The sequence below is a fragment of the Gymnogyps californianus genome, chromosome 1 (genome assembly GCF_018139145.2).
Source record: "Gymnogyps californianus isolate 813 chromosome 1, ASM1813914v2, whole genome shotgun sequence".
NCBI lineage: Eukaryota > Metazoa > Chordata > Aves > Accipitriformes > Cathartidae > Gymnogyps > Gymnogyps californianus.
Window position 1 is genome coordinate 205,518,539 of NC_059471.1, and position 26,213 is coordinate 205,544,751.

Genomic DNA, 26,213 nt, shown 5'->3' on the forward strand with positions numbered 1-26,213 from the left:
AGGAAGTCTAAAGTGTTTTTCCTTCTTGAAAAAAAGGCATATATCCTTCTGTTAACTCCTAAGAATTTATATCAGTTCATGCAGTAGTTCTGAGGTCTTTAGTCGTGACAAGAAACCTGATGGACTAAATGCAATATGGATAGGGCAGGCTGTTCTAATTTGTTATAGGTTTGATATTCAGCCTAGCTGTCTGTGAATCTTCATTTTATTTCTGAGAAATGAGCATGATAGGGTTTGGAATGTGCAGATTTATTGGCTTTGTACAGAAGTGATTCCTAATTACTTGAGTTTTGGTCATAAAATAATAGGCAGAGCAGTCTACTGTATCTTCTGGTTATTTGACTTTGGTCTGACCTGTGTCTGCACTCTTACATAGAATCAAAAATGTCTCTTATTTACATGTATTCCAGAACATCTGAATAAGGAGGTGACACAGTATGCTGATACTATGTCTGTAACAAAGGGAAGTGCTGTCTGTAGCACATCTTAAGAGTTTTGAGTGACTGAGTAATAAAACAAGAGCAAATAGATTATGGGTAGGTAATGTGCATGGGGGTGAGACAGGGAGAAGTCCCAACTCTGAATATGCAGTGATGGACTGTGAGTTTTGAGTTTTGCTTGGATAGGATCTTGGTTATAATCAGTAAGTTGTAAAGGAAATTTGAATTTTAGCAATTATTTGGAAACTAATAAGGGCAGAGAACGTAATGTCATTGTGTGGATACCTTGCAACTTGAATACTGTCTGCAGGTCTGGTCTGCTTATCTCAAAAGCATATTATGGAATTCAAGCATTAAAAATTGGGACGAGGATCAAAGGTGTGAGAAGGCTCCATCTAAAGAACAACCAGATTGAGCTGGAAAAGAAATGGCTGAAGTTAGATATGATAGAGGCTAAGTAACAGTGAAAAGCGGATTTCTATAACCTTTTCTAAAGGGTATCAGTGAGACCAGGCAGACGTAATATAAAAGGAGATAGTTCTTCATGCAGCATGAAACTGCAGAGCTCCTTGCAGCTGAAAGCCTGTAGCTTTGAGGTGAATATCTCATCATCTTGGAATCTTCTTCCATGAATTTGCCCAACCTCTGACCTATGAAATTCCAGAGTTGCAAACTGTTGGAGAACATCCTAGGGAAGGATCCCTGCATGCCTGCTCTGTCCTTATTCTTTCCTCTAAGTTTCCTTTTGGTCCCTGCTGGAAACAGGGCAAAATGAATCTTTCAGTCTGACTAGGTACATCTTTTTTTGCGTTAGGAAATGACGCTTCTTCATATCATAGCTTGGACATGCCTGCAGGAGGGTTGAGGAAAAAAGTCTCATAGGTAAAGAGTTCCTGTATCTAAAAATTTGGTACTTAAAAACAGATTTGCTGCTATTCGTTTGTTAGTTAGGAAACTTGCCTTCAGGGAATTAACTGGTATAGGCTTCACTTCTGTTTTGGTTTTATAAGGTAGTCTTCTACCTCACATACCCAGTTAAGTATCTGCTTCTAGCTTTAACCAAAACTTTGAGGCTCACTTGAGACAGTGTTTTTGCTGTTCTGAAAAAGCTCCCTTTTTTCCTCCGAGGGTGTTATGAAGCATCTGTTGTGTATAACATCTGGTTTTCCCCGGAAATGTTCTAGTTAGTTTTTTAACTAAGATACATCCCAGAATGTTTGTTTGGTTTTTAAAAGGAAACAAACCCTGATGCAGAAAGTTTTCAAATAACTTTTTTAAATATAATGTAATATCCTAAGGTTCCTTCCCAGATCTTACTCTGCCTGCAGATACTACAGCAACTGTGGAATCTTGTACATGTGAAGGGTTTTAATTATGTTTAGTGGAAACAATTACAAGTAAAAGAATGTGCCTACTTTGGATATATTACTGTTAGTTATTTAGGAGATACTAGTGAACTGAAGAGGAAATTTTCTTTCATCTTTCATTTGTTATATTTTGATAATACTCTTCAGAGTTGGAGTACTCTGTAGGGTTGGTTTCATGGTTTTATTGTCCAATTGCTTTTCCCATTTCAAGCAGTGTTTGAAATGAATTGAGTTACCTAAGCTTTGTAAGCAGTGTTTGCCAGTAACATCACAGTAAAAAGTTAATCTGATTGGCAACAAGTAACAGTATTCATAGGAAAGTAGCTTAGACACAATCCTGAACGTGTGTTCCTGTAAACTTGCCAGCTTTGCCCTGCTGGAAACAATACTGTAAAAAGTCAGCAAAAAAACCACATGCAGTGTTTGAAAATAGACTTATAATAGGGTTAGAATTTCTATTAGAATTTGATAGAAGGATTCAAAACCGTGTAGAAAATGCACATATGATATAGTATAATGTAGTAATTGTATACTCTTACCATATAGTTATACATATTGTGAAAATATAGAACTATAAATGTGCTTAAAATAATACCAAGTATGTAAATGAAATTATATGAAGAAAAGCTTTCTTCAGATACCAGATGGAGTACTTTCAGCAGTCCCCACAGTAGTCAAATTTCAGGGCAAAGATGAAATTGCTGCTCAGAAGCAATTTTTTTCTGATAAGAAAAGACTCGGATGCTGAATTTGATAATCAGAACTATTTCCGTGTCCCCGTCCCGTCCCGTCCCCCCCCCCCCCCAGTTCTTCTAAATTATCAAACAATTAAATTGGAACTGAGTCTTGGACTCAGCCCCCTTCCCACTGAAACTCTTGATCTTATTGTCATGTATTTGAAGTCATTAACTGTGTGCTTCTCACCATCATTGGTTTTGTTAGTACTGCTGTGAAAATATTACACTTGGTTTTGTGTTTCAAGCTTGTGGAAGCTTTGAAATATATGTGAGCTGATTAGTCTTGATCATCTGATAAGATAGCAGTCAGATCTGTATCAGTAAAATATTTTGTGAGTTACTTGAGAGGCATCTCCATGATCTGAAGTGAACCATGGTTGTCTTGGAAAGTCCGAATCTCATGGAATTCCATCAAGTTGGATGCTCTGTATGTAGAAAAAGGAAAATTGATTGAAAGACAACAGAAAGTTTACTATCTCTTTAAAAATATTTTGTGTTGAATTTTGTCTCTTGACAGTAACAAGCATGTTACAATACTGCAAGTCCTTGTTTTACCCTTATCCACTAATAGAAGCTTGTATTAATAAACACTTTCTCCAAAATATGGCATTGCCAGTACTCTCAAGTATCTCTTGCATTTCTTCCTGTAGAAGTGACAGAATTCTGTTGCTGTGGTTGATTGCACTTTTAGAAGCTGTGGAGGAATCGGCTGCTATAAGAATGATGTTGATATTCAGAACGTTAGTGGTTTGGAAACTCTTAAGTGAAAAGACTTTGCTGTTGCAATTTTCTTTGCTGTTTTGCAGCTTGGAAAGAGGTTTTTGGCCATTGTAGCATTCTAAACAATCAAATACGTCTTCAGAGACATTTATCTTGTTGCCTATGCTTGGAAAGTTTTATTTAATCTGAATCATTTGAGGGTATCATTTCAGTCTTAAGTACTTCTCTTTTTATCTGCTGATGCTCTGTGGTTCCCATGCTGCTTTATGATAAGGGCAAAAGGAATGCCTCAATTCCTTTTAAGGGAAACCATGAGATTACTTCTGGAAGAGTCTTTGCATAAATTTGCTAGTACTTTACCAGTACAGAAAGCTTCTGAACGACATTAAATGTTTCCACTGTGAGTTCCAAAAGAAAATTATGCATTTCAATTCCTGGGCAAAAGTTTTTGAATTGTAGGCAATGCCTGTAAAATCTCAGTGTAAAACTGTGATCTTCTGTTTGCTCAAAGTTAGTGACAGCTCTGCTTGGTGATTCAGCCATTGGAGGAAGTAGGTGGGGAAAAGACCCACCCTTGGGAGATGATAGCACAGTTTAGGTCACCTTAGCAAGTTGAATTCAGACACTGCATCTGCCATGAGAATTACTTGTTCCACTGCATTACCACAGGAACATGAGTTGCTCTGTATTGTTGTAGACTAGATGCATTCTACACTTCTTAGTATTTGACTTTATGATCTTTTCACTTGTTAATGTAGTTTTCCATGGAGAGAGATACATGAAATGTGTGTATATCTATATATGTAATTTAACAGAATACCTAGAAATTCCGAACCATGAGTACTTTCACTTGATCTGAGTAGCTGCTCCCTCAAATCAACGAGGACGTTGGAACTCTTGAACTGTTTAGCAGCATATAGAGGCAAAGGTTGGGGAAAGCTCCTATTCTTTTGTTTACCCATGTATTGTTAATTTTTCTGTTTTCTTATAGTGAGAAGCCTGCCACAATAGGATAGGTATCTTCTGTAAGAAAGCAGGGCACTGCACTGAACACTTATTTAATTGACTGAATTGCACATTTGTTAATGCATTTTTTTAAAAAAATAATTCTATATGATGACCCTTGTGAACTACGTATGTTGTCCTGGTTTTTCTAAGCTGATACTTTTTAAAGCAGTATTCTGCCCGAGAATGCAACATCTGTCTAGAGAAGCAAGAGTGTTGACTGATGCCAGTAAGCTGTGATTAGGAAGGCTGGAAGGCTTTTTCTTAATACTGCCATCTGCTCTTCTCAGTGGATGCGGTCATCCCAGTGAGATACCCTATGTTGACTTTTGCAGTTGAGCTTCCTCTGTTCTGCTCTGTGCTAGTTGTTCTGCATGTTTGCCATTTCACTTATTTTGATATATGACAGACAGGGAAATCTGTGAGTTGGTATCACTCAAGGGGGCTCAAATAGCGGTTGTTCACTGTCTCTTGTGACACAGAACTGAGAAAAGTAACAGACTTGCTCTGAGAGTTCAGCAAGCAGTATTTCTTCAGTTAAAAACAAGAAGAGATCCCATATTAACTGAGCACTATTACTTTAAAAAGCTGCAGCAGCATAAAGTTGATATGAGCATTGTTTTCTTTCCTGCATGGGTTAGTGCATTGGTTACTGCCTTAAACTTTTATCATCTTCAACCTTTGAAGTAAAAATCCTTCACTTACTGGGGAATGAGTTGTCTAAAAGTAAATGAAGCCTTCACAGAAACATCAGTCTGAGCTAATTAAGCACAGTAGTGAAGTACCTCTTTTTTGATGACAATAATTCTTGTAACGTTCTTGCTCCTGATTTAATGTGCCTAGAACAGAGTGAACTGATCCTGATTTTAACCTAATGCAGAAATAAAAGCTTTTGAACATGTATCTGCCTGAAGCCTTCCCAGTGTATGAAGCTGGGGTAACCACTGACTTCTCTTCTGGGGTTGAATTTTAAAGTACCATTTTGTGTGTGTTGGTGGTGTTTCTGGGGTTTTTTTAAATTTTTTTTTAAGGAATTGCTTTTGTAAACTCTCTGTGGTTGTGTATGTGCCTCAGACATTTGAGTTTATACACATTTTTGCAAGGTATATCCATACGTTTTATTACTAGTAGCAAAAATGGCAGTGCCTCTTCAGCTACTTCTGCCTGTCTCAATTAGAAACAGCTTCTTACTGTATACATAGAGTTTAAAAAAACCTTTTACATATGTTAGCTTCTTTAATAGGCTTTTTCTTCTGCCTGGGAGAAAAGCATATCTCAGGAAACATTCTGTTCACAAACACTTCACTTTACAAACATAGAAGGACAGGGATGCAGCTGCTGATTTGTTTTCTGGACAAGTTAGTCTACGCCACAGCCAACAGGCACACCCTTTCCCTTGCCAGTACCTTTTAGAAAACTGAGTGCATAAATAAGAAATCTGTTCCTCAAAACTTCTGTGCTGGCGGAACTGAACTGAAATACTTTTCTGATCTGTTGTAGGATGGAGAAGTTGGTGATAAGGGGCAGGAACTCCTCCTGTGGAGTCTCACTCTTTCTAATATCTCTCTGCCTTATGAAACTTGGATGTGCTGTGGTGCTGAAACAAGGCAAACAGCCTGCTCTGTTCTCAGGATGCAGTTGCATTAGTTTCTAACTCTAGTTGCTAGTACTTATGATTAAGGGGAGGCCTTTTTAGTACAGTATCAATGCATTTAGAGCTATCCATAGTAATGACTACATATGGGAGAGATTCAGAGTTTACTTTGCACAACTTGGGGAAGCGGGGAGGAGCATAACACAGCCGTTGAGCAGGAAACTGAAATGCTGCTGTTGGGTACTGTGAGCCTCAGCATCTTTGGCACCAACCTTCAGAATGATGCTCTGCCTGAATGAGGGCAATAAAATTCATTCTCATGGATGTTAAGGGCAAAATGGTCTGTATGGTCACCCATTACCTGATGTCAAAAAGCTGGAAATAGCTTTTCTGCATATTTGAGAGGAGGCTGGTAGAGGGGCTGGATGTCCGTGTCCCATGGTAATGTTTCATTCCGTCAATGACTAGAAAAAAAATGCGTGTTTTTTTGTTTGTTTGTTTGTTTTTAAATTAGCATGTCTGCAATAGTTTGCAGCTAGATTTTAAAAGTCCTTTGAACCCTTAATGTTTTGCAGTAGGTCATAGAAAACTGACAAAGGATTTAAAAGCGTACCTTTGTTCCTAGATAAGATAATGAGGTCCTGCATTCAGTTTACAGATCAAGTATAGCATTCATACTTTTTTTTTTAATAACTAATTAGCCATTTTTGTCATTCTACTTTTTTGGACAGTGACTTTTTGGACGCTATGTCTTGATGACAGCACTTTTTGAGAATGATTGTTAAGGTAGTGCTGATGCAATAAATCTCTGAAAGTGTTTGACTTGCAACCGATGTTGTTTATTAAGAAGCTAGAATGGTACAAACCCCAGTACATTAAATGTATTAAAACCTTGTTCACAGTACACTTTGCTTTGAGAGCCAACCAACAGATAATTAACTTAGTTCAGTAAGGTACAGCATGATCAGTTGACCTGATATGGCTATTAGTTTTTTATGCATTACCCCAGGAAAACAAAAAATCATTATTAATAGAAGTAACAGAGACTTAAAGAAACTGTGTTTTGTGACATAAATAAAAAAAAAAAAACAAACCTGGGCTATTTGGCAAGTTGAGCAAGAGCGTGCTTTAATGTTGCAAAATGTAAATGCTCTGATCTGGAAACAAAATGGGCAGAACTTGGTTTGGAACGGAGGCTTTGTATGTGGTCTACATGTCTAAGCTCCAAATGTAGTCAGTGGGGCCAACTGATCTGTTACCTTCATCCCCAGCTTACTGGCTGGTCGCTTACTGGTGGATGAAAAGCTGGTCATGAGCCAGCAATGTGCGCTCGCAGCCCAGAAGGCCAACCGCATCCTGGGCTGCATCCAAAGAAGCATGACCAGCAGGTAGAAGGAGGTGATTCTGCCCCTCTACTCCACTCTGGTGAGACCCCACCTGGAGTACTGCGTCCAGCTCTGGGGTCCTCAGCACAAAACAGACATGGACCTGTTGGAGCGGGTCCAGAGGAGGGCCACAAAAATGATCAGAGGGATGGAACACCTCTCCTATGAGGACAGGCTGAGAGAGTTGGGGTTGTTCAGCCTGGAGAAGAAAAGGCTCTGGGCAGACCTTATTGCGGCCTTTCAGTACTTAAAGGGGGCTTATAAGAAAGATGGGGACAGACTTTTTAGCAGGGCCTGTTGCGATAGGACAAGGGGTAACGGTTTTAAACTAAAAGAGGGTAGATTCAGACTAGATGCAAGGAAGAAATTTTTTACGATGAGGGTGGTGAAACGCTGGCACAGGTTGCCCAGAGAGGTGATAGATGTCCCATCCCTGGAAACATTCAAGGTCAGGTTGGATGGGGCTCTAGATCAACCTGATCTAGTTGAAGATGTCCCTGCTCGTGGCAGGGGGGTTGGACTAGATGACCTTTAAAGGTCCCTTCCAACCCAAACTATTCTATGATTCTGTGAAAACCAACCAACCTTGGTTGACTGCAATGGGAGCTTCAGTTGTGGTCATCTAAAGGTAAGTGGCTTTTATTTACTAATTGCATCTCACTCCAAAAAAAAACTTGATAGTTACAGCCAGTGGTCAGCAGGACAATGAACTCCCTGTGCAATTTGTCTGAAAGGGCTAACACAAGCCATTGATATAGGAACAATAGGGTATTTCTGCTGGAGTACTTCTGGAATATTTTATTGGACAGCTAGTTAATGGGGGAGATTAGTGGAGAACAATAAGAAAGATTAAAAGATTTAATTTTTTCTTCACAGGAAAAGCTTCACTTAGTACACTGAGGAACAGAATTTGATAATAGAGTGTTCACACTAGCAGACAGTGATCTGATAATTATTTTAAGACTAGTAATGGAAGTTAAAAACATTTAACTAATGAATCTAAATTTAAGCGAGGGTTGTTAGCTGTTGAGAACTTAGTTATGGTTTATCTTCCAAAGCAGAAATTGCTTACCAAACTCAAATGCAGCTATCACATTTGAAGCAGAAATTAACAGGGAATTCCTTTTTGTTTTGTAAGACCAGAGAATGTCAGTCTCTGTCACCCAGTCTGAACAGGTAGGCTCGCAGATAGTAGACTCTGTGCATGAACCTGGTATTGTGCTTTGAAATATGTTACACAGATTCGGGATGTTTGTGGTTCTTTTTTAAAATTGCTTTTCAAAAGAAAATTTCTGCAAGAAAAGCGTTTAGGTAAAATACATATTAAACTCAAGATAACGCTAAGGTCCTCCTTGGTTTTGTTGGCTCTTTGGCTGTGGCATGTGTATGGAAATGGTATATCAGCTTTAGACTCTTGCATTTTTTATTTTTATACATATTACATTTATACATATTTGTACTGAGTCTGGCTGGGTTGGAGTTAATATTCTTCATAGCCACTCTTGAGGTGCTGTGTTTTAGATTTGTGACCAAAACAATGCTGGTGACACACTAATGTTCCAGCTATTGCTGAGCAATGTTTGCACAGTGTCAATGCTGCCTCTGTTTCTTAGTCTGCCCTCCCAGTGAATAGACTGAGGGGTGTGCAAGAGGTTAGGTGGGGACACAACCAGGCAGATGACTCGAACTAACCAAAGAGATATTCCTTAATACCATGTAACTTCATGCTCAGCAATAAAGAGGGAAAAGAGGGGGGTTTAGTGAGGTTAGCCATCTTTTGCTCAGGAGCTGGGTGGGCATAGGTCTACCTGTGGGAGGTAGTGAGTGATTGCTTTTGCATCACTTGTTTTGTTTGTTTGTTCTGTTCTCCCACTTCTCCTTTGCTTACTAAACAATTTTATCAACCCACAAGTTTTCTTGCCTTTCCTCTTCCCTCTTCAGAGGTCGGGGGAGAAATGAGTGAGTGAGTGGCTTTGTGGTGCTTAGCTGCCTACTGGGGTTGACCCACAACAATATTTTATATGTATATACACATAAATGTGTATGGATACGTATATTTATAAATATATACTTATATAAAATATATCTCTTATTTATGGTCCTAAAACAAAATAAAAATATTCATGCTTTGCTGAGTAAGTTAAATGTCATTGTATGCAAATGGGAGATGATTTGAAAGTGTTTTAGAACAATGTGTTAAATCCTATCCACTTGTCACTTTACGGTAGCTGAAATTCTCAATTTTTTGCTGCACTGTAGATTAGTCTTATCTTCAATGGAGTGATTGTACAAGTGAAAATAATTAGACTGACTGGAAAATAAATGCTTTCAATATGAATAATTTGGAGAGCATAAGGGAGCTTGCTCACTACTAACCTGAAAGATTAGCTTTTGAGAATTTTCTGTAGTGGATTGTACAATTAGATGCGAAACAATGTTTAGTCAGAAAAATTTGAAGTTGGATACACGATATAGAATAATACTGTGAATTTAGAGTATAATTTTGAAAGTCATCTATGTGATAGCCAAAAATATGTAATGTTGTCATACATTATTTTTAAGTATCATTACGGATCTTTGGACCTTACAGTTTCAGTACTGTGTGTATCAGCTTTACAGCTATAAATGAAAGCTTTTTCTTTTAACCAGGATGAAAATAATACAGAGAATGCTGTCAGTTCTTCAGATGCTGAGAAACAGGATTCTCCTCCACCAAAGCCTCCACGGACCCGCAGGTAGTTAACTATGTTAATATACTATTTTAAGGTGACAGATTGAAATGCTTCATAAATAAAAAGTAGAATAAAACTACTGATACTATAAAGACTTTTAAGATGCAATTTTTTTCTACTTATAAATAGAAGTATACATAATACAAATAGAAGTCCTGTAATTGACTCTGTAAATATAAGCTTTAATATCTTTGCAAAGTCTGTTTGAATATACCAATCTTGCAATGACTACATGTGAGTAGACCAGCATACCCCTTTAATAGTCAGATATGTTAGATCTACTTGTGCTCTAATTCTGCTAGGTGATAGTAGCAAAACATACTTCAAAATAGGCTCAAATAATGACTGAACCCTCATTTTTGGAGGCAAAACCATAATGAAACATACCCATTTATTCAAGAAAATGTTACCTTACAGACGAGTACTGCTATTGACTAGAGCATGCCAGCAAAACGCTTTTCTTATTGAGAAGAAAAATTGGTCTCGCCAATCCTTTAATTCAACAGAGGAAAAATAAAATCCTCTCTAGCTCTTAAAATACATAGACTTGACTTCAAGGAAGCCAAAAGTAAATCTGAACTAATAGATTCATCTGCCTAAAATGGGTACCCAACCTGAGTGTTAGACAGCTAAAGAAGCAACTCTCCTGAAGTAAGCGCCTAAGTTCCCTAGCTAGTTTCTGGAAGGCTTATAGGGACCTTCGGCAGGTGATCTTGCCTGTGCTACATTGCCTGTGTTAAATAGACATTTAAGGTAAGTACTTGGATTTCCTAAAGTTGTAGAATGACGTACGAAACTACCAGCCAGTTAGTATTCTTGCATAATGTTTAGTCATATCAGGAAAGTAGTTTTACTGCTTTAAAATATAATCAGACAGGAGTAGTGCAAGGTCAGGTCGGTAGTGGGAATTCCTATTCATCTGATACTTTAAAGGTTAAAGGTAGAAGATGATAATTAACCACTTCTTTCCAGTACTGCATTTGGCAGGGCACAAATGATGTGGTAAAGTGAACCCATTTTTGAGGGGCTAGCAAGATGAGAGCAGTGATTACACAATAAAATGAATTTTAAATCTTAAAATATTCTAGGTTTGGTAAAGGAGGAAGTTTAAATATGTGTGTATGTATATAGAAAATGTAATTGGACATAGAAAGCCATTTGAAAATTGGTGACTCAGAATGGGTAGCAATGTGTGTGTATATTCAATATTGCAACATCACCTTCTTGTCACAGGAATAAACATAGTTTAAAACTGGGTATGGAAGTGTTCCACTTGGCCATCAACTAGCAATTTGGACCAGATCTGGAATATTGCATGTGATTCTAATGCCCATTCTAATGAGGGTATCGGAGAACTACCATAAATGGAGCTATTGCTCTACTTCTTTAGGGGCCCTGGGGATGGTATTTGCAATAAGATAACTTTGGAAATAATGTATGATAACAACCATTAATGATACAGTAGGATAAGGATATAAGTAGCTGTTATAGTTAACATCAGTTATGTCAAGCAGAAGTTAGAGAAGAATACGACATTGAAAGAGGGTGGTGGAAATGAATTGGGGCTTTTCACAAACAAATGGCAGAGTTTGTGCTATGTAGGTAACGTCATTTTTACTTTATTTAGATTGGTGGTAATGTGAGTGTATTCAATTATGTAGATTAAGATGATGACAGAGGAGTCTGTTAACCCGTGTTCATGATGAGTTCCAAGCCCTTCTTGAAACTTAGTCACTGAACTTAGATCTATGATTTCTGTCCAATAGGTAATTTTCTTATTAGTGTTCCCTGAAATAATCTTAGGTGTACCTAGGTTTTTGTCATTTTTATATGTTCATGTAATAATCATATATGCATACTTCATGTTTTAGCAAACATCTGTTCTGTCTTATCTGCATTGCATTGTTCTTTACTTGCTGCATTAAGTTAAAATCTTTTAATCTCTTTTATAAAACCTGGTCTTTTTTGGGCCTGCTTCCATAAACTCATACTTTCCTATCTGCCAGCACTGGCAGGAAGATTGATTCCATAGAGGTGAAAAAATGGAAGCTTTTAGCAAAGCTGTTGTCTTTTTCAAATGGAGATTATTTTTGAAAAAGTTAATTACACCCCTTATGGAAGACACTTCTGAGGAAAGACTGTATTTGCTATTAGTCACATCTGCTCAGAATACCCACTAATGAGCATGTTTTGTCTTGATGTGGGAGGTAATTTTACAAATCTGCAGCCTGATTCAGTCAGGACTTAGAGCCAGGTTTTGCGTATTGTGGATGTTCTGGCATAGGGTGACATCCTTTTCCTGGGGAGGATGAGAGAGCAGAATCTGTGAAAGATTCTAATTTAATCCCTGTATGGAGAAGGAAACTGTTAAACATGATACATCTCCTTATTGCATCTGTAGCTTTTTTCCCAAATCATTCTCTTGCCACTTTTTTTTTCATGTCCCTTCTATTCTCTGCATTGCTGTGACTAAAAATATCTTGGTACAACTATTTTAAGTATTCGTCTACATCTTTTCTGTAGTGAATGTTTTCAAGTGGTGTCTAAGAGTCATTGCCTTTTACAGGTAAGTTCACATTCAGTAGGTACTCTGAAATAATCTAGTTTAACTCACATTTTTAGTTTGATTTAGAATTTTCTCTGGGAACTTGCTTAAAATATTTTGTTCAGTAACATTTTTGGGTTGCCAGCCAAATGTGTACTTGAGTTGTACATGCACGGTCTCTGAAGAAGTTACAAGCAAGTTGCTAAAGCTAATATTTTTTAAAAGGAATAAGGCTTTTAAATTCTTTATATGCTGTGTTGTAGTTGGCTCTAGAAAGTGTAATTAGTAAAGCAACTTGCCTTTTTTTTAAGGGAAGGTTTAACAGTTCCTTTTTTTCTAAAGCAAAAAGGGCTACAATGACTAGCACTGAACGGTACTGTGTGCCAGCTTGGTTTCAGGAGAACCTGCCTGAGATGATCCTGACCGAGCAGGAGGAAAATTGGTTTGCATCTCTTGACCTCAGGGTTCTTGTCTTCTATATTGCTATCAGCCCAAGCTATGTTTGCTTAGATAGTAATGCTTATGATTCCCGTTAGTTGTTTTCTGACAGCCCTGAGGCTGTTTGCTGCATGAGATGGTGACATCTCCTCTACAGCACTTTTCAGTGGCTAACCACTCAGTACACTGTACAATTTTTCTATAAGGGTGGCTTTCTTACCTGTCTCTTCTCTTGTTTGTGACAGGATGGTAGGACAGGTCATCTCTGTATTATGTTTAAATTTGTAGATCTCTTCCTCTTAAAGTGTAGCTAATATTAAGTTACCTCTCATGTCTGTATGAAGTAAGGATGAGATGCCACTAAAGACTTTTGCCATATAAGATAGGAAGCTTACTCAGAGAGGGATAATCCTTTTAGTACTTGCATTGGCCTGGGGATGTCTTGGGGAAGGAGTGCTACAAAGTATAACTTCAAATTGTACTTTCCTAGGCTTCTTTAATGTCTGTCTCTTCTTGGAAGTTACAAGTATCTTTAGGCTGTTGGTATAAATCAATATTAACTTGGAATTTTGTTTACTTTTATTAACTCACCATGAAGCATCTAGCTGTACTTGTTTTGCAGAGGTTCTGGAATTGTATTGCCGTCCAACCTTTTATCACCTTGTAATACTTCAATGTAATTCGTGTTTGCAGTACAATATGTGAATGTAGTCATTTAGCTTAATGTCTATCTGCATTTGATGTCAAGATAAAAAAAAATTCAAATAAAATTACTCCTTGATTGTTACGAAGGTAAACAAGAGCAACTCATGAGTGCATACATCAGCACCTTATTCTAGAAATTGCTTGGCTTTGCAGTTTATGATCACTTCTTGTGAAAGTCACCTTGAACGTATATCTATGTTGAATTTCTTTGGAGGACTTGGGGGGTGGAAAGTGTTCCTTGTTAGACGTGTTTAACTATTTTGAGGTTAAGGCAGGAAGAGGGCTTAAGTTAGTTTTGACTTTATTGTTAGATACGAGACTGTAAAGAAAAAGTTTTAAACTTACAATTTAGGACTATACATGATTTTACATGACTACAATCAGAGCTTTTACTTCAAATCTAGAAGCAATGATTGGTACTTCAGAATTCAGAGGGAGCATGTTAATACCTTTAAGGAATAGTCCTTGAAATATTTGTAAGTTTGGTAGTTCATTCCAAAGTATTTGGAAAAAGGGGTTGTTTATTTTAATCAGGCTTGGTTACAGAAAATTCTTTATTGTCAAGTTCAAATGCAATTTGAAAGAAAAGGAGAAACTGAGATATAAACTCACAAAAAGAAGAGAAGAGGTAACAACTTTTTTGTATGCCGTGTAATGAAGAGCTATGTGCTAGTGTCTGAAGGAGAAAAGGTGAAATACTGTAGCAGTTTAACTTTTCTTCAAATTATGCTTGGACTTCAATCTAATGACATTAAAATACATTTCAAGGGTTATGTGTAATTCTGTTTCACTTCAAGCCCTGCAGAACCCTCTCTTTGCATCTTCTGCAAAGCTAAGATAAAAACCATTGATTGGTGTTCCTTCTTAGTTAGCAGTCTCTGATTTGTATGTCACAATTAAAAAACCAAAAAGCCTCATGTAACTAAATTTTACATGAAAAATTCACCAGTTGGTTATTTTTATTTGTTCCTTATAGTTTTATATAAATTATCTGTAGTATAGTTCGTGACAGCTTCACTGAACTGCAGCTTTTCTTCCACGTGGATGGCAGTGATTTAATGCTTAAGTAGAATAATGTGGTTGTCTAGCTTCAGCCTGCTTACATTGAGTTTAATTTTCCTATTTTAATTATGAGGGAGGATGTAAGCTTGGTATGTATTTTTGGTTGATAACAGCAGCTGCATTCCATGACCTTGGCATCACTCGCTCTTATTTGAAAATAAAACCCTACAGTATGCTGCGTAGAATAACCATGGATTACTTAAGGGTTTTTTTTTCTTTTGAACACTGGCCAGGTTTCATTTAAATCTGAATCCATGGTGCCCTGTTTTAATAATATAACTCTTTTCTAACACATTCTAAAAATATAGAATATATTGCAGAAAAAGCAAAAAAGCATTGTCATCACTTCATTTTGGTTTTTTTTTTTTGTCCATGTGTACATTTTTGGTGGAAAGTTGTGGGAGGGCTTTTTTGACAAATTATTGGACTTCTAACAAATCATAATTAATTTTTATTATGACCAATAATTTTTAAAAATGTATTACTACCTAATGCATGGTTTACCTGACAGCTGAGAAGCAATTAACTTTGAGGTCTTTGGCGCTAAGGCACTGCATCAGCTGCTCAGGTTGTGTGGCAATAAAAGCGTATGAAAAAGCTGCCTTGATCACCTAGGGAAAAGCCATATACAGTTATGTATGAGGCAGTGCCGAGGTAGTGGAATTACACGATAACCAGTAGCAGTTGTATATGAAGAGACAATGTCAAGGCTGAGTTATGAGAAGGCTTTCTGGTTTTTATCGCACAGTGTGGTTTTACAAATGTACTTGAGAAATGCTTGCTTTTGCAATATGTAAAAGCAATGCAGGGTTAATTTAAAGGTCTAATACAGGAAAGCGTACTTCTCTTTCTCAAATGGTCTGGCATTCTTTGGTTCACTGACTTTTCTGTCTCAATATTCTCTTTCATGAGCTTTCTATTAGTTTCCTGGTAATTTAAATCAAGCTGTTTTTACTATACTGTCTCCTGTTGTTTGTAATAATATTAGTAGTTCATCTTCAGATAATTTTCTGCCTCTGGGGGGAGAAGTGTCTATAGACCACAGCTGTTGAAGGAATTGCCCAAAGAAAGCATTATGCAGCAGTCCAAAATGCCCAGGATTTTCTGGCAAGAGTTTTAGAAAAAGCTACTGCCAGACAAAGACCTCTTAAATGTATACATATCCTAATATTTCTGCTTTGTAAAAAGAAACAAAAACATTATTTGCAATGCAGAACATGTGAAATAATAATACTATGATGTCGGTAAAATGGAAAAATTGTTACATATTCAGAGAAAACCAGGAAATCCTGGGTAGCATCTATTTCCTTTTAAAAAAAAAATTACATCAGAATGCTATTTGGGCATCTCATTTTCTGAGAATGGATATTCTTCAATATTAATAAGGCAAAGAATGATTTTGATAAACAATTTCTCATTTGATCACTGTAAGCTCTCATTTAAGAGAGAAGGAATGAAATTTGACTTCAAATATAATGGGGAACATTTTATTAGCTCTGTGTAGCTGTGTATGAGGAAGATGATTAAACAACTTTTGGGTTGCTGACTTGTGCAGTATTTCCTGTATCATCAGTTCTATGCATACCTCTAAGGGGGCTGTTTGTATACATGTGGGGTTCTGTTTACTAGTGAATCAAATGGGAGAGTGATTTCATTAAACAGTAATCAGTGAAGAACTTCATTAATTTTGACTGGTATTATGGGCCTATAATCTTGTCATATCTAGTTTAATGCTAATTTGCTTTTTTAGCTAATTGTAATGCTTAATGGTATGTCTGTACCAGATAAGAAATTAGTTTTGCTGATTGCATGTATAACTCTGGGTCAGGAAAATGAGGTCAATACAGGAAAAACCTCATTTTCAGTAGGAGGATTTAGTGGAGATTACTGATGAGCATTACTGCTGGTAAAGGGGGCATGTAAACATTTGTGCAAGTGAACTTTCTCGCTCGGCACTCGCTCCTGGAATAGAGGAGAGAAATCCAAGAGGAGGGAAATACGTACTCCTTCTTAGTGTGTATTAAATTGGAGCAAGACTTACTTCCCTCCCCACCCCACCCCCCCAGCTTGTCTTTACTAATTCAAGCAAACAACTTATTCTCAAGCTTGTTCATTTTTGAAGAACGTTTAGAGGCGAGAGAGTTCCCAAATTACTTTTAAGTTGTTTTGATGTGCTTTGTATTCCTCGTATCTTAATGTAAAGCAAAATAACAATGTACAAGCGCAGGGAGGGGAGGAAGAGAAGGAATTTGAGGTCCAACCCTTTGTGACAGGAGTCAGACAGGCAGGGAATGGAAGAGGGCACCTGGGAGAACTGCAAGGGGATCTGGGGTTTTCCAGATACAAAAATATAGTAAATTTTAGAAGATAATTTGGAAGCTGGGGAGCTTGCAGTACTTCAGTGGGTGGGGATTTTCATAAACTGAAAATCCAAACGGTTCTCTTCAGTTTGGAATCCCTTGTATAAGGATTTTAGTTCTTCATCCCATACTGCTATCGCTTGGTGCTAATAAAATCACAAGGATGAAACTCATGCTGTAGTCTGTCCCAAGACAGGTATGCTTTCAGTTCTGTAGAATATTCAAGTGTGACGCAGTCCGTTGTCGTCGTTGTCGTGTGTTGTCCCTGTCGTCGTTCGTCATGTCCCGTCCCCCCCCTTTTTTTCCCTCTACATAGATCATGATAGGCTCAAGAATTCGCACTGGCTAAGTCCTTTTTAGGCCTTGTTTGCAAGTAGGGGAACTAATAGTATTACTTTGATTTTTGTTTGTGATATGACATGCGGACAAGTAATGAAAGCCTGTCTGATGCCTTTCACTTGTGAATACACAGGCAGGAATTCTTGTGCAATTGTGTGGTCTTTAGTGCTATTCCCTGTAACTCTTAAAAGCAAACCCACTGTTGGCTTTATTTCAGTGTAGTGGAAACAGAGTGTTTGATACTTAACACTTTTTTTGTGTTTCACCTAAATAATGCCCTTGGGGAAGAGGTAGCAATTCAATTTTGTAGCTATTTGGGTTTTTTATGTGTCTGCTATGCTCTCCAGTAACCTTTCTGAAAATATGAAGAAGATTTCTGAATCATTCTTGCTTCCTCTCATGTTGTCTGACAAAGATAGGCTGGCATATGTGAGCAGTGTGAGAAGAAACCTCAGCGTGGACTGCTGGATAATACAATACTGAAGGGATACGGAGTATGACTTGGTACTCTGCTTTTTTCTTATAAGCCTTTCTACTTGTTGTTTTTAATTAATACTTTCTTATTCATGTTGGCCGAGAAGGTGGAAGATTCTTTGGCCCTAGAGCTATGTTATTAGCCCATGTTCTCTCAAGTAAAAAGGCTTTTTCAGACTTAACAGGAGCAACAAAAGGAAGATGGAGACTTGTCTTGGAAAGCCAAATGCCTTAATCAACAAGTGCAGGAGACCAATGCTAGCCTTTGCCAATCTGCAAAGTGAAGCAATTGATTTATCAAATCTCAGAATGTCTATTTTAAAGTATTTGTGTTTTATCATAGAATAGTTTGGGTTGGAAGGGACCTTTAAAGGTCATCTAGTCCAACCCCCCTGCCACGAGCAGGGACATCTTCAACTAGATCAGGTTGATCTAGAGCCCCATCCAACCTGACCTTGAATGTTTCCAGGGATGGGACATCTATCACCTCTCTGGGCAACCTGTGCCAGCGTTTCACCACCCTCATCGTAAAAAATTTCTTCCTTGCATCTAGTCTGAATCTACCCTCTTTTAGTTTAAAACCGTTACCCCTTGTCCTATCGCAACAGGCCCTGCTAAAAAGTCTGTCCCCATCTTTCTTATAAGCCCCCTTTAAGTACTGAAAGGCCGCAATAAGGTCTTCCCGGAGTCTTCTCTTCTCCAGGCTGAACACCCCCAACTCTCTCAGCCTGTCCTCATAGGAGAGGTGTTCCATCCCTCTGATCATTTTTGCGGCCCTCCTCTGGACCCGCTCCAACAGGTCCATGTCTGTTTTGTGCTGAGGACCCCAGAGCTGGACGCAGTACTCCAGGTGGGGTCTCACCAGAGTGGAGTAGAGGGGCAGAATCACCTCCTTCTACCTGCTGGTCGTGCTTCTTTGGATGCAGCCCAGGATGTGGTTGGCCTTCTGGGCTGCGAGCGCACATTGCTGGCTCATGACCAGCTTTTCATCCACCAGTACCCCCAAGTCCTTCTTGGCAGGGCTGCCCTCAATCCCTTCATCCCCCAGCCTGTATTGATACTGGGGGCTGCCCTGACCCAGGTGCAGGACCTTGCACTTGGCCTTGTTGAACCTCATGAGGTTCACATGGGCCCACTTCTTGAGCTTGTCCAGGTCCCTCTGGTTGGCATCTGATCCCTCAGGCATGTCAACCACACCACTCAGCTTGGTGTCATCTGCAAACTTGCTGAGGGTGCACTCAATCCCACTGTCTATGTCATTGATGAAGATATTAAACAGTACTGGTCCTGATATGGACCCCTGAGGGACACCACTTGTCACCGATCTCCATCTGGACATTGAGCCCTTGACCGCTACCCTCTGGATGTGACCATCCAACCAATTCCTCATCCAGTGAATAGTCCACCCATTAAATCCATATCTCTCCAATTTAGAGAGAAGGATGTTGTGGGGGACTGTGTCAAAGGCCTTACAGAAGTCCAGATAGACGACATCCGTAGCTCTTCCCTTGTCCACTGATTCAGTCACTTTATAGTCAGATAAGATGTGGTATTAATAGCAAGCCTTTTCTTTTCTCTTGTCTGTCCATGGCTCTGAAGAGTCTTGTTAATGTTTTGGCAGTAGTGACAGCCTTTCTCTGTCTAGGTAGTTGTCTGATTAAAAAGGGTTTGAAAGACATGCCTCTTATTTCTGATCATCTTACATGTGTGACTGACGGTGATGATCCAGCTGAGATTTCTTGGAGCTCCCCTGCAGTTGCTGAAATTTATTAGGCCTGTGTTTAGACTTCTGGTTTCAGACTGGGCTTTCTATGTGAAAGGTTTGTAGGAACAAGATAGTGGTAGAGCTGGATGCTTTCTAACTGTTCCAAGTTGAATGGCAACCTGTATTTGGATGCCAGACTTCACCTACAAGCTCTGAGGGTGTGGTTTCATTATGTAGCTGATGGCTCATTATGAGATTTCTTTTTCCTCCACAGAATCTGTTAAGTCTCTAAAATGCAAATACATTTTCATTTTTCATATGATTAACTACTACTGCTATCATGAAAGTTTCATTTAAATAGCCTGAAAGCACAGGGCCTGGAGAATATAATCTGCATATCATCCTGCTGGTCCTTACAACATGAGAGTTATTACTGGCACACCTTCTTCCGGACCTGCCAGATATGCTGTGTTCTCCCAGGTTTTACACAAATGCAGCAGGAGAATATTGTCACAGTGATCTGCCATCTAGCAGGTAGTAAGAGTTTTTTGCCTTTTTGGAAACCTCTGCTTTCTGGCTTTTGGTGTGTAGCCTTGAATTCATTTGCAAATAAAAGTCTTTTTCACAAGAGTACTGTGAACACTGTTCTGAATAGATTCAGTTCTTCAGGTCTACCAGTGACTTAATTTTCAAGGGAAGAGAATGTCCTGCTATAACCTTATCTCCAAGAGAAGGTTCCAAGTCTCCTGCTTGTAGAACTGGATTTGGGTGATTTATGGTGCCTCTGACATAGATAATCCCCAAAAACTGAAGGTATAGGAGGGTTTGGCTGACTCCTGCTTGTTCAAGGTTATTCTGGTGCTGGGACCACCTGAACGTATCAGTAAAGACTCTGTGACCCTGGGAACTGTCTGTTCCCCTAACATGGGGGGGATGGGAGTATCTGTCTTCTAAATACCACTGGCTTAGACATTATGTGCTGGCCTGTATAGAGTGTTAATTACTTCCCCATGAAGGACATCTCTGCCAACAGCAGGAAGTGATCTGAGCTTTGTACGTAAAATGGGCTGATTTCTCAGCTCAAGCATGTGGCCAAATCGCACTCCTTTGCAACCGTAGTCCATTCTGCTTTGATTTATCTGCCTGGATTGAAAGTATCATTTCTTTAAATTATTTAATTGTATTTCTGTTCTTGTCACACATTTGTTTTGCACCTCAGTTATTACTCTGTTACTAGTTTTACTCTGAATGAAAATGCCTAATTCCTGTTTGTAGACAAGACCTTAGTCAGTTGTGCAAAATGTTTGTAGTCAAATATTCTGCATCTAATCTGAAAATAAATTGACCGTATGCTTGAAGAACTTCTCCTTTTAAGTAGCTTAAGATGAACTGTTGTGCTGGTTTTGGCTGGAGTAGAGTTGATTTTCTTCATAGTAGCTAGTATGGGGCTGTATTTTGGATTTATGCTGGAAACAATGTTGATAATTCAGGGATGTTTTAGTCATCGGTGAGCTGTGCTTACACAGAGTCAAGGCCTTTTCTGCTCCTTATACCGCCCTGCCAGCGAGTAGGCTGGGGGTGCACAAGAAGCTGGGAGGGGACACAGCCGGGACAGCTGACCCCAGCTGACCAAAGGGATATTCCATACCATATGACATCATGCTCAGCATATAAAGCTGGGGGGAAAGCTGGCCGGGGACCACTGCTCAGGGACTGGCTGGGCATCGGTCGGTTGGTGGTGAGCAATTGTTTTTCATTTGTGTCACTTGTCTGTCTTTTGGGTTTTATTTCTCTCTGGGTTTTTTTGTTATTTTCCTTTTCATTACAATTTTTTAATTTTTTTTTTCCAATTATTAAACTGTTTTTATCTCAACCCATGAATTTTCTCACTTTTACCCTTCCAATTCTCTTCCCCCCCATACCGTGGGGAGAGGGAGTGAGCGAGCAGCGGTGTGGTGCTTCGTTGCTGGCTGGGGTTAAACCACGACAACTGTAATAATAAGTGCTCTGGTCTCGCTAATATGCACTGTAATTTGGATCATATATTCTACTATGAATGGTTTTTATACACTGTGCACCTCATGTCAGCTAAATTTTGTCTGCATCATTAGCCTTACAGCTATGGAGAAACTATTAAATACACAAATATAAAAACAACATCCTCCTGGACATGTGCAGAAAAATAAAAATAAAGGAAGATACGTGGTATTAAGCAGGCTGTAAGGTTTTTTGAAAGGAATTTTTCTTGGCTGTATTGGAAATTGAATTCCATATGTCAAGTTCTTCTGAGTCACTACTTAAGAAGAAAGCAAAAAAGTACTGAAATCCTGCCACAAGAGGGCCTTTCTTACAGAGTCTTTGAAAAAATGCTTCTAGGAAAGGATGTGAACAATCTTTGAACTATCAATGAGGATTAGTAGTGGCCTGAATGCATGTCTTTGTGATATTCTGAAAGATGTTTTAAGTGTGTTGACTTAGTTCTTGCCTACCCCATTAGTCATATTTTATAGCCATTGTCTGTATGCAGTGGAAGCGCTGCCTGGAGTTCAATATTGGTATGAAAGCATTACTACTGCAGAGATGGATAGATGGATAGATATCTAAAATATTGTCAACATACAGAAAACTTACACAATTGTGTTTTGGTTTTTTTGCAGTTGCCTTGTAGAAGGAGACGCTAAAGAAGAAATCTTACAGCCTCCAGAGCCTCAGCCAGTACCACCAATCTTAACACCATCTCCCCCATCAGCTTATCCAACAGTCACTACTGTGTGGCAGGACAATGATAGATACCATCCAAAGCCAGTTTTGCACATGGTTTCGTCAGAGCATTCAACAGACCTCAATGAGAATTATAATAAGTCAACAGAACATTCAGGGAAGAATGAACCCAGTGAACGTGCAGACAAAAGGCTGGAGCGCAACTTAAGTTTTGAGATCAAGAAGGTACCTCTTCAGGAGGGACCACGAAGCTTTGATGGGAACTCCCTGTTGAACAGGGGACATGCAATTAAAATTAAGCCTGTGTCATCCTGTGTAATTGATAAGAGCTTTAAGCCACAGGAACAGATTTCAGGGGATTCATTTGTAGGTGCTTCTCAAAACTCATGTATGGAATGCAGCGTGCCACAGTCTAACACAGCCTTAATACCTTCACCGGAAAGTCTGCAGAGTCAGCAGGTTTCTGATACTCCACCAAGACCAGATCGTCTGCCTCTGACAGAAAAGGGACATGCCACGTGGTCACTGCATGGGCCTGAAAACGCACTGCTTACATCAGTGTCTGAAGACATGTCTTCAGACATCTTATGTCATGGTGTTAAAACTCTCTCTCTGGTATCAAACACCACAGTTGAACATCCTTCCAGTGATAATGTTGATCATACTACTATTTCTGTTCGAGCACCCCTCTGTTTTACTAATCCTCTTCATTCAGATGATTCTGACACAGATGAGATTAACTTTGACGGAGCCATGAGCAAAAGCGCATCTAACGTTTCAACCGCAAGTGCCACAGTTTCTGCTGCCACTAATACTGAAAACATTTCTTCCAGAAAAGTATTGCCAATGTCTATTGCTAGGCAAGACTTAACAGCTGTAACATGTTCTGAAGATGGCAAAGGTAGGTTTCATTGTGGTTCAGAAGTGCTCCTCTTTAACCTGGTTGCATCTGTAGAGTTGGACAACATAAATTTCTTTACAATGCAATTTTCTAAATGTAAATTTAAACAGTGCAATATGGCAGCTTCAGAAAGGGTGCAACTCTTTTCCTCCCAGTTTTCGGTTTGCATGTGAGCTATGTCTGTTACAAGGTGCTACAGACCTTGATAAGCTGCTTCAAAAGCTTTATTGCGAGGTATGAATGCATTCTTAATTGCAGGTTTCTGTGCTGTTGGTTGGCATATTTTTTTCTCCTCGTCTGATTTCATGGAAGTGTCTATAATAATGGCAGTTTTGGGTAGTCACAGTGTCTTAAACAGGCTTGTCCAAACACACATCAGATTCATGCTTACTGGTTGATGTGCTGGTCCTAAAAATGTAGATGTAACCTCTTTCACTGTATCAGTCTTTGAAGTTGCTCATGATTTGGCTCCTGCATTTTAATAGCATTGTAAATATTTAGTCCTTCTTTCTTCTTTTTCTGTACATGGCTGGGGGAGGCAAGTAATATTGCTGTTCATCTAAAAATCCAAGTTCTGCTTTAATAGTGCTTTGAAAGTTATTCAGTCGCTTTTAGTTTTTTACTGCTTTTTGGAATTTTTTAAGCAAGGGAAGTTTGCAAGACTGCTTCTGCAAAAAGTTACAACATCATTTATCAAAGACAAAAGGGTCCTAAAATGTGCAGATTCAGATTTCAGTCAGGCTGGCACACTTTGATCAGATGGAGGACGTAGCTGGGAAGGACAGTTTAGGCCTCAGTAACTGCCTGTGCAGAGTCCAACAAAGCACGTAGTAAGGCTGTGGAGCTGAAAGGAGAACATGAGCTTCTGTATTTAGATCAGACTCTTGTGCTAGGAGCTCCTTACAGTGACGGCCTTGCTTCAGGAGTCTGTGCAGACTACGTGACTTTGAGGTGAAATGACGCTCAGGGTATGATGCAAGATGCAGAACCAGCTGAACTGAAAATACTTGCTTTGTGAACTAAGTTTTCACCGAAAGTCATATACTCAGAAATGTGAACTATTTTTCAGCTTTTAAAAAAATCTGTTTCTACAGATTTTGTGATATTATGTATATGCACAAAACAATACTTGCCCATACGTGTATGTTTCTAACCCTGTGACACTTCAAAAATGCTCTGCGTAGCAGACAAAGCCCTTTGTCATAGTTACTTAAATGTTTATACCAAGCAGTCCTCCTTGGATTTGTTTTCAGTAGATTTGCATGCTATAGTATTTTTACAACACTGCTTTTAGCCAGGCTTTTTTTCCTTCTTTCTCAGAGCAATCATTGTCTATCACTGTTTGAAAATCGTTACCTCTCTACACATCTCATTATGTAGATGCTGTAAGAACATGCAAATAAAATAAGTGATGTGTCATAAATACGATAAAGAATGGGAGAAATGTCACTCAAGAATTTGTTTCATGTAACTGCATATCAGAAACATCCTGAAATAACAGTACAGCCTTTGTGCTGCTGGTATGTTGCTGATTTCACAGGAATGGCATAAAATTTTTATATTAATTTTTTATAATTTATTTCTTGTTACAGAGGGTGTATCTGTTCCCTTTTGTATTATGGTGAACACTTCCCATTTTATATTCAGGTTGCAGGTCTTGTAATCCGTCTCGGACTCAAGAATATAGGGTTAGATCACTTTGCACCAGTGGTCCTAAACCATGTTTTACAGTGGCTTTTTCATTTTCATACTTGTTCAGGACTCTTCTGTCTGAAGCTGGGGATGTGGGTACAATCATCAATGAAGCTTGCCTGTGAACTTACCAGCACCCTACTTGCTTAACCATAACTGTTGGTGTGCATGATCTTACTGCATAATTAAATCCTCTTTTTAATTCAAATGAAGTGAAAAGTAGTTGCACCCTGAGGTTAAAAAAAACCAAAACAGCAACAACCCCACAACAACAAAAAAAACCCAAACCAAAACCACCCAAAAAACCCACTTTCAGTTAGTGCATGCTCCATAGTGACTTTATTTGCTGATTTTATAGAGACTATTTCAATAAATGAAGGTTTTCTTACGCTGTATAGTAAACTTGAGATGGAGCAGGTCTCAGAGAAGTCACTTGAACACAGTGGCTTGTAAAACGTGATGGAGTTCCTGTCCCTGCTGCTGGCATGTTGGCAGGGCAAGCTTCATGGCTTCATTAGTTGAAACATGTCTTCATATTTTTATGAATCCTGTGTAGAATACAGTTGTCAGATGAGACTTCTTATGGCAGCAGCTACTTTGAATTGTTTTAAACCTTTAATTTCTACTCCAAATTCCTTAGCAGGCCAGAGTGGGGCTTTTGCTGCCAGAACAGCTTGTGTTAGTACACTCCTGAGAGGTGAGAGGGAACAGACTGGGGACAGGATGTGTTACTGGCACCAACAGTAGCCATCTCCTCTGGCTCCTATTTACCCTTCGGGCTAGTCAACCTTGCACTAGACTGTTTAACTAGTTTATATCAGTGGTGTGGGAGGCAGTCTGGGTGGGGCCCAAGATGGACTTCGGAAGCAAAACTGAGACTTGGGGCTTTAGAGAAGTGATTAATGTGGAGCTTCCCTGGAAGTTACTATCGCACGATGCAGTCCTGGAAAGCAACATTGCTTAATGTCCTTGCACTGTGCAATCTAGCTGTGCTGTATTGACTTTGGAAGTAAGTATGGTTAGAGCCACTTAAGAAAAAATAAAAATTGCTGCTCATCGGCAGTAAGTTACTGTCTCCAGCACAGCTGAAAAGCTCATACATATTTTCAACACACTTCTTACCATGGTTTGGGAGCTTTATCAGTGGTTCAGTTGGTAGGCACCAACTGTGTATAGTTACCAGTATCTGCAGAAGAGTTCAAGAAGCCCATGTGTTGTAATGAGCTTAACTCACTTGCAGTGGCTGCAAATAGACATGTAGTGAACTGCAGTTAAATTACAGTAGCTACTA

General features: G+C 38.9%; 1 protein-coding gene across 2 annotated transcripts in view; it reads left to right on the forward strand.

The window, feature by feature from the left end:
- Positions 1-26,213, forward strand: part of PTPN12 (protein tyrosine phosphatase non-receptor type 12) — an 80,432-nt gene that overhangs the window by 48,179 nt on the left and 6,040 nt on the right. For both annotated transcript variants that reach the window (XM_050909184.1, XM_050909191.1), the window contains exons 12-13: positions 9,898-9,983; positions 22,266-23,230. In XM_050909184.1, coding sequence (XP_050765141.1) covers positions 9,898-9,983; positions 22,266-23,230 — 1,051 coding nt within the window. The remainder of the gene's footprint in view (positions 1-9,897; positions 9,984-22,265; positions 23,231-26,213) is intronic.